Source organism: Gallus gallus, chromosome 3 (assembly GCF_016699485.2).
Source record: "Gallus gallus isolate bGalGal1 chromosome 3, bGalGal1.mat.broiler.GRCg7b, whole genome shotgun sequence".
NCBI lineage: Eukaryota > Metazoa > Chordata > Aves > Galliformes > Phasianidae > Gallus > Gallus gallus.
Window position 1 is genome coordinate 87,889,905 of NC_052534.1, and position 9,032 is coordinate 87,898,936.

Sequence of the window (9,032 nt, forward strand, 5' to 3'; positions counted from 1 at the left end):
TTTTGTGGAGAGACAGAACTGCTTTAGGAAACGTGGTACAGAGGCACGTCAGAAAACAGAATGGCAGCCACACCAATATCCAACTGCCACTTCCAAAGAAGACCTTGTTCTTTTTTTCTCTTTAATCATTTCCTTCCTTTCCAAAATCATCGTTTTGACTTTAACAGGATATGGTGGGTTGAGGTAGTATTACAGAGTTGGATTTTTTCACTTTAGGTTCATGTAAAACAAATCGTTTCGTAGAACCTCCTTTGCTGCATTTGAATTGTTTCTCTGAATTTTCATTTTGTAGGTATTGACCACCTTTTGGCACAGCATATTGCACACTTGTTTATTCGAGACCCATTGACTTTGTTTGAGGAGAAAATACATCTAGATGATGCAAATGAATCCGACCATTTTGAGGTTGTGTCTGATTTAGAGGAATTTAATAAATATATATGTAAAATTTCTCTTTCTTTATAGTACTGCTTAGTTGGAGGATGGTTATATTGGCTAAGAATACTCTTTTTCCTGAATTTTTCATTTCAGATAGTTCTTTAGCATATGACTTTGCAGTTATAAGCACATATTTCTGTTTTATCATTTACTTAGATCGTACTTTTTATTTTAAACACAACAAAATTGAAAGGGCACAAAGCAGTTATCTGTGTAATCGATATGGGTAATTGCCTTTTCTGTATGACTTCCTGAAAGCTCATTTGCATGACATCTCTTATGCATGTGTCTCTTACACAAACTTCTGGAAAATGTGTATAACATAGCTATTATTTTGTAATCATAGTACGGTATCTTTATGTATTTTTGCATTTGGATGTATGAGTCCCTTAGGAAAAGACCTGTTTAATCTCAGCTCACCGTAGTATCTCATGTAATCCTCAAACAAAATAGTATAAGAAAGTGTAGCATAGTTGCTTAGAGGATGAGTAGTTACATTATGCTTTTTAGAAAGTTGTCGCTCAACTTGGAAGTATTTCTTTGTTAATTTGAGCTGTTTTTGGGGAATTATTAAGACAATTCATTTTGCTTTGATTATCTTATATAATGATGCATATCTTAACTGTAACAGGTAATTTCTTGTGCTTTGCAGAATATTCAGTCTACAAACTGGCAGACAATGAGATTTAAACCACCCCCTCCAAATTCAGATATAGGATGGAGAGTGGAATTCAGGCCTATGGAGGTAAGGAGGGAGTCAACTTGTGCAAAAACCCGTTTACTTTTAAGTGGAAAAGTACTAGCTGTGCTGCCATTCGGTATCAGACCCTTGTTCCTTGTGTTTTCTTCCCTCTGAGTTGCTGGATGCAAATGAAGTGGACAGCAGTGTTTAATCAGACATGAACTGTGGAATGTAACTGACAGGAGAATCCACTGTAGCACAGCAAAGCATGCTAATGGATTTGGGGTGACGGGGAAAGGAATTAGGCTTGTGCTATAACTTCTGCAAACAAAGACCCATTTAGTTTCCAGGGACCTTACTTATCCAGTACTTTTATTGGTACTGAGCAATTCCACTGTCACTGTTTTGTGTTTCACAAGTGCTTTTATTTTATGGCTGTCTGAGCTGAGTCCCTTAAGTAGGAATTTAAAAGCTATTATGCATTAATTACAAAGAGCCTGAAGACACAGCTTACTAGGCAGCCTTTTGCAACACAAGTGCGCTTTGGCATTGGTTTAAAGGGTTGAACGTGTTGAAGTGTTTACACTGTGTTGTGCACTTGAGGGCATGATCATTCCAGCACATACATCACTGTCTCTGCTAGTAGAATGTGTATGAATACACACGTCAGTGTGAATAGTTGGAGTCAGACCATTCTAAACTCTCTCAGATAGCCATCTGTTTCTGTGGGCATGTTCCCGCTAGTGTAATTCCATCTCTAATTCTTTCACGTCTAGGTCCAGTTAACAGACTTTGAAAACTCTGCATATGTTGTGTTTGTGGTACTGCTAACTCGAGTGATTCTGTCATACAAACTGGATTTTCTCATTCCTTTGTCCAAGGTAGGTGTGAAAGATGGGATTTACTAGAGCTAATTGCAAAATATTTGCATCGTGTTTAATTTTTATCCTCTGCAATCGAGGAATTACTGTGAGTGCACTTATTGAGCTGTCATTTATGTCTTTCAGTCAGTTTTCATTTGGACCAGAAATTTGCTTCAATTTAGGTTCTGCAATTGCAGATATTTTACTGCCATCTAATGGAGTTAAGCTTGCAGGGATATTATTAGCTGCCTCCTGATGTTTCATGACTCCCTTAAAAATGGCCGATGGGCCCTTATTTAGAAACTGTTTACCGAATGTCTTTATTTCTATTGTTTATTTCTTCTAATAGCAGGTGAATTTAGCTTTCAACTTTTAGCAGTAAGAATATAGGCACGCCTTACCTGTGTTCTTGTTACACAAAGCCAAAATGGAGTATCTATGAAAGGTGCTTTGACACAAATATCAAAATTAAGCTGTTCTCAGGGTCCCAAACCTCACTCTTCCACACATCTGATTTCATAGAATCACAAAGTCATAAAATGGCTTGGGTTGAAAAGGGCCTCAAAGATCATCTTGTTTCACCCCACCTGCCATGGGCAGGGTCACCAACCACTAGAACAGGCTGCCCCTTCCCTCAAAGATCCACATTTTCAGCAGCTCATAAAAATGTATGCCTCCCTGTTTTTTTCTCCACTTAGTCCTTTTAATTTCTACATTTTAAAATCCAGATTTGGTGTTGTATTTATTCTCCCAGCACACGCTTAAAGTTGTTTTTACTGTTCAATTCCAGTGGCCAGTTCCTTTAAATATCCACGTAAGTTTATCTTGCATTCAGAGAAATAAACTTCAGGCATCTATCCTAGGGCAAGTTCTGAAAAAGGAGTAAGGAACAAGTGGCAACTGTAATAAAGCTTATATGCTAAATGAAAGAGCTCTGTAAATGCATCTTTCTTTTTTTTTTTAATAAATGCATCAAGCCATTGCCTTCATTTCAGTTGCATGCTCCTTCTACAGTCCTGCTGCTGTATCTCAGTGAGCAGTGGCCGCGTGATATTATAGTATTCCTTCTTGGTTGTTTCTGCTTCATGCTTGTTTAGTGAACACCACACAAAATGCTTCCCTGAAGGCCTGCTTGCTCGTGGCATAGGAGTTCCTGTGGTGCCCGACAATGTTAAGCGGCTACAGAAATGCTGATAAAGAACATTGTCACAGAAATGTGTTGAGACTCAAAAAGGGCATGTTTCCACTGTTTGACAGGGAAAATAGACTGTGGAGTTCAAATAAACTTACTTAGGTATTTGTTTTAAGGTGGTTATAATGTGTATCTTGTGTTCTTACTTTTTTGTTGCTTGTATTTGGAGGAGAGGGGAAGGAGAAGCTGAGGTACCTAACCAGGGTACCTCCCCCTTAGCTTAATGGAATTGTCCTGCAGTGTTATGGGTAACCTTAAAGAAGATCCTGAAAGCTTTTGGCAGACTGTGAAATAGAAGTAATAGAAAGCACTGCCGGTGCTGTCTGCAGGGATAGCCATAGGGTCCTGATGCTTTTCTTACCAGGTTTAATTAAAATGGAGAAATGCACTGAAGTTGTAAACTAATGGTAGTTGTACCGTGCAGGTGGTGTGATCTATCACAATATGAAATCATACCAAGCCTACAAAAAGAAATTCTCTTACGTCAGGGAATTCAGATTCCAAAAATAATACAGCACATAGTGACATTGTTATGTGGAATGTCTCAAAGGCACAAAAAAGTCTTCATCACAAACTCTCTCCGTACGCTTTCTGCACCCAAATTCTGTTTCAGTCTTAACAAGTATTCAATAGAGTTTGTGATGAAGAAATGAAATTGTCTGAGCCTGCCAAGCGATGTAGTAGGTAATGCAACACAGAACTGTACAACTGCTGGTAAACTTGCTTCTTCCAGTTAAAAAGAAACAATACAGGTTTCTGAGACTAATCTTACTCTAATCTCTTCTGTCTGATTGAGTACGGCTGTAGTTCAGTTAGCTAGTGTGTACGTAAATTTATGCAGAAAGAACAAAATCAGACTTCTGAAAAGCAAAGCTTTGAAAGGTAATTATTAAGTGATGATTTTGCATTGTCCTTAAAGATGAAACAGAATTCAGCAATTAGTATCCCTTCTTCTACAGACAATATAGTAAAACCAGTGTCCAAAATAAGCAAAGTTAATTCCCCAAGGACACAGCCATCAAAGAACTTGGATAAATTCTCTGTCTGGAAACTTAGGAGTAATGCTTTGTTGTTTGTAGGTTTTCTGAGAAGTCCACAGTGTGGAACTACTTTACCAGCAGTTTATCTGAGCATCTCACAGATGTTTGAGTATGGGATTCCCCTACAATGTTACTGGAAGTGTTTGAGTTTATTTTAACTTTTTTTTAGATGCGGTTTTAACTTTTCAGAAGACCTCAATGACCTTGTTAATAAAAGTGGCTAACTATAGCTAGGAAAATAGCAATTTTTGTCTGTACACATTTAATTTGTATCTGAATACACACATGCAAAAAATGAGATGGAACGCAACCTGTTAAACGCAGCTGTGTTCTGTTTTCAGTCCAACTTAAAAGATTAACGCAGCATTTCCTAACACAGTACCTGTCCTGCTGGAGACCTGATTTTATAGTGTCACCTTCTCAGGGTTTTGTACAGAACCAGTAAATACTTATTTCCAGAGTTTGGTCTTGTGTGGCAAAGCAATGAAAAACATGGGAGGTTTCAACTAATGAGACTCCAAACTAATGTGAGGGTTTGGAGAGTCCTTACTTTCTCAAATGCCATTGATCTCTGCAATACTTGTTTTGCCAGGTGGATGAAAATATGAAGGTGGCCCAGAAAAGAGATGCTGTTCGGCAGGGAATGTTTTACTTCAGAAAGGATATTTGCAAAGGTATCCCAGCAAGCAATCTAACAACGTGGTTGTCAAGAATGAATACATTTCTTCTGACTGACTTCTTTCCCTTTGTCTCTCATGAAGGTGGAAATGTCGTTGTGGATGGATGCGGTTCTGCACAAAATGGGACAGGCACAGACACAGAAGAGTACACCTTAATGAGCATCGATACAATTATAAACGGGAAGGTCGTAGCCTCTTTACCTGGAATGCACAGCCTTCCCCCCTGCTCCATCCTCCCAGAATTGGCTAAGTATGTTTCATGCTGACTGTGTTCTCTCATACAGGAAGGAGTCTTTCCTGGTTTGATCCCAATTTTGAATTCTTACCTTGAAAACATGGAGGTGGATGTGGACACAAGATGCACCATCCTAAACTACCTGAAGTTAATAAAAAAGAGAGCATCTGGTAGGTTGAACACTTTCAGGCACTGATTTTCCTGCCATTTTTTCCTGCAGGCCAAAGGCTTTCATTGAGAGCTGGGCTTAACAATCAGCTTTGTACTGATTGTATAACAGTCAGTATAACAGGCTCAGCCCTGTGCCACGGGTGTTTCACCTTTAAATGTGATTCCCAGTTATTTCAGGGTATGCCTTCTAGTTCCTGTACTGCACAGTAATGTTTCTCCATTCACTTTGCAAAACCATGGACACTGATGAAGTCTGTTCACAAGTAGTCTCTTCCAGCCTTGAGATTCCTTCATCCCATATTTCCTTGCATGCAAGTTTTCTTATGCATTTTTTCAGCTTTTTCCTAATTCTGTTGTGTTGTTTTTTGTGGCTTTTTTTTTGAGAACTATGTGCTGCATTTAAGGTGAAGGTCTACACAGTTCATTATACAGGCGTATGCATTTAGAAACAGCTTCCTTTATTTTCAATAGAGAATGCTGAGTGGTTGGGCCATCTGACCACTAGGTGTCTGTGTTGGTACGGGCTGCACGGCTCTTAGTGGTGGTAGCTGAGGAGCATATCTCTTGTTACACTCAGCTCATCTCCCAGCTGCACTTCTGATTTGTGGGAGAGAGCTTGTGCTCACGTGTGTAACACCTTCACCAAATGTTTCTTGCATATGTGTTGTCCTGCTGCTTTTCTATATAGAAGTAGTATAAAGCACCAGCCACGTCTCTTAAAAACACAACTTGTTTTTGGAGGGATGCATCCCGTCAGCTTACTGTGATGTCTTACCGTCATAATTAGCCTTCATCTTGCACTCACTGGGGTTTGCTTGCGTGTACTGCATTCAGGAGCAAGATTTGGTAGGCTGAATGCTGGTGTCCAGCTGGCTCACAGCTGCTCCTTCACAGGGACACAGGTCTCCTGCAGGCAGCGTGTGTTACCTGGTGTTGGGGACCCTGGAGCATCTGATGACTGCCCTGTGGCCAGCAGCACCCTGCGTAGTGAAGCAGGGGCAGTGTGTGCAAGCCAGGAGCTGGTATAATTGGGAACCTGCGTGTCTTCTGCTAGGGGAGCTGCTAGAGGGAAAAAGTAAGAGCGTAATTAAGGGCATATGAAGCAGAGATAACAGCTGAGTTGGATGGAAAATGATACAGGTTCACAGAATGGTTTGGGTTGGAAAGGTCCTTAGAGATGATCCAGTTCCAACCCCCTCCTGTGGTCAGGGCTGCCACCCACCAGGTCAGGCTGCTCTGGGTCTGTTCCGCCTGGCCTTGAGCTCCTCTGGGGATGGGGCATCCACAGCTTCTCTGGGCAGCTGTGCCACTGCCTCACTGCCCTACGTAATTCTGTAGTGGTGTCTGTTGGTTTGTCTCAGACCGCTTCTCTATTAAAGTGTTATAAAGACCTCTTGCTATCCAGTCTGTTGGTAATACCTGTTCTAGCATCTGAGTGTGATGCTTCTCTCTGTGCTGACTTTATAAAAGATCTGAAATTTTTAAGATTGTACCAGAAGAGTTTGGGACTGTCAGTGATGTGTCAGCTGAATTGTGCTTGCAGTTTAGCCTCATTAAAAAGAAAAAGTAGGAATGTGTTTCATATGAAAGTATTAATAACTGTTTATTAACTGCGCGTAGAATGTTGTTTTACTGCTACATTAGGTGTACCGACTGAAATCTGGTTTCGTTTTGCCCTCAGGAGAATTAATGACAGTCGCCCGATGGATGAGGGAATTCATCGCACAGCACCCAGACTACAAGCAGGATAGCGTGATAACAGATGAAATGAATTACAGCCTCATTTGGAAATGCAACCAAATCGCACAAGGCCAGGCAGAATGTCCAGAACTGTTGGGGGTAGCATTTAACAAGAAGCCAAGTGGAAACAAAACTGACCCTTTGTAATGAATGTTTGTTAAATAATAGAAAGTTTAAGTCTTTCAGCGAGGCACTAGCAAAGATACTGTGAATCTGCTACAGTTTCATGGTGTGAAGACCAAAACAGGGATACTGCACTATAAAATGGGCCAATGCCTAAATATTCGTTTAAGGCATACTAAAATGGGCATATTCTTATTGGTGAGGTTTATACAATGTACATGTAAATAGTAAAATATTTTTATGATTAACATCCATGTATTTTAATAAGCATTGTATCTAAAGTTATTGTGAATTAGCTTGTTAACTTTTTTATGCTTAGAAAAGGAAAATTGTCCTGAACAGCTTTGTAAATGTAATGGTAATTGTATATTATATGCATTCCAGTTACTGAATGTTTACTGTAATTTTTTAACCTGGAATGTGCTGAGTAATCTACCTTATTGTGTAAGAAAGGAAAAAAATTCTTAACCTACCTGACTCCCAGACTTCTTCCTTCCATTTTGGCTTTGAAGGTACTTAAGAACAGAAAAATGTACGTGCATCCCATTTGTTGATCTCTACAGCAGTTTCTCAGTTGCCTCAAGACCTACATCTGGGTGTACAGTGTAGAATTGGAGGAACAGAGCTATCTCTATTCAGATAACACAACTCCCTGTCTCCTGGTAACTGCAGGTTTATGTAAGTGCTGCCATGTTCTTTCAAAGCTTGCATTTCCTACAACAAAAACTCCATCTTTTCTCAGAACTTTTTTTTTTTTCCTATAGGGGTTCAGAAATTTGTCCCACTTCTTATGATTTAATAGAACAGCAGAATGAGGGGAGAGGCGGTGTAAGAGAAGAGGGAATGGGAGCTGAACATAAAGCTGTCCTTATGCAGGAACCAGAGGTGACTGCTCTGGGCTCTGGCGCTCCTTAACTGCTGGGAGACGCCTGCATTGCTGCTGCTCCCACAGTCAGTAACAACTGCAGCACAAAACCAAGGACCTTTTTGTTCTTCCTGATGGTTGAGTTCCTCATTCATCATTCACTATTAAAAACAGTTCTGGCAGCATGTTTATTCTTCATATAAGTGGCTGAGGTACCTACGGGGCTGTGAGTATGGGCAACTTCACCCCCTCTGTAAAGTAGATGGAGGGAGATCATGGAGCACGTGAGTCCTTTGACCTGGGAGCTAGTGCTGGCAGTGACTGTAAGACATAACATTTAGCCATTGCAACTGTAAATAAAGCAAACTTATGGGGCCTTTTAATTTAGCTTCTTAACTGATTCCTAAAAGCGCATTGCATTGTGGATACGTTATGCAAAGCTTAATGCAAGAGCATATAAGTATCTGAGGTGTAATGATCTTTACCAAGGACTAATGGAGAAACTGCATTGAGAAGGTGCACTAAAGAGAGGCTTTTATGTACTGACATTAGAATTTGTTCTGTGTTCACAGGTGTGCTTTAGAGAATAAAAAGAATGCTTTTTAATGTGGTGGTGAATTTGTTTTAATCAAGGTGTAGGCATATGCTAATTTAGTTTGTGTAACAAGGAAATAAAATAAAATTTGCAGTATGTGTTTGTCACTTGCATGAGTTGGAGTCGGTCTCAGATTCAAAAAAGGAACAGTTGTACTTCCTGAGGACTGATAGCAAAGGTTTTATCGCTCCTGCAACAGAAATTGTGTCATCTTTGATGCAGCATCTGTCTGACTGTGCAGCATTCATTGCTGTAAAGGGTTGAAAGAACCCTTTGGAAAATGACATTGCTTCACTACTAGTACTGAATCAGTGTGTCCTTTAAATGTGGCATTAAGTCACCAGTCTGGCCTAGCCGGTGGCTCCTGTCCTCTAGATGATTGTGACTGTTGTCCTGACACTTAAAAGC

The 9,032-nt window shown here is 40.1% G+C and overlaps 1 protein-coding gene across 2 annotated transcripts in view; it reads left to right on the plus strand.

The window, feature by feature from the left end:
• Positions 1-8,720, plus strand: part of GCLC (glutamate-cysteine ligase catalytic subunit) — a 32,732-nt gene extending 24,012 nt beyond the window's left edge. For both annotated transcript variants that reach the window (XM_419910.7, XM_046939753.1), the window contains exons 10-16: positions 293-405; positions 1,091-1,183; positions 1,897-2,001; positions 4,808-4,889; positions 4,977-5,080; positions 5,180-5,300; positions 6,983-8,720. In XM_419910.7, coding sequence (XP_419910.4) covers positions 293-405; positions 1,091-1,183; positions 1,897-2,001; positions 4,808-4,889; positions 4,977-5,080; positions 5,180-5,300; positions 6,983-7,188 — 824 coding nt within the window. In that variant the 3' untranslated portion in view covers positions 7,189-8,720. The remainder of the gene's footprint in view (positions 1-292; positions 406-1,090; positions 1,184-1,896; positions 2,002-4,807; positions 4,890-4,976; positions 5,081-5,179; positions 5,301-6,982) is intronic.
• The last annotated feature ends 312 nt before the right edge of the window (positions 8,721-9,032 follow it).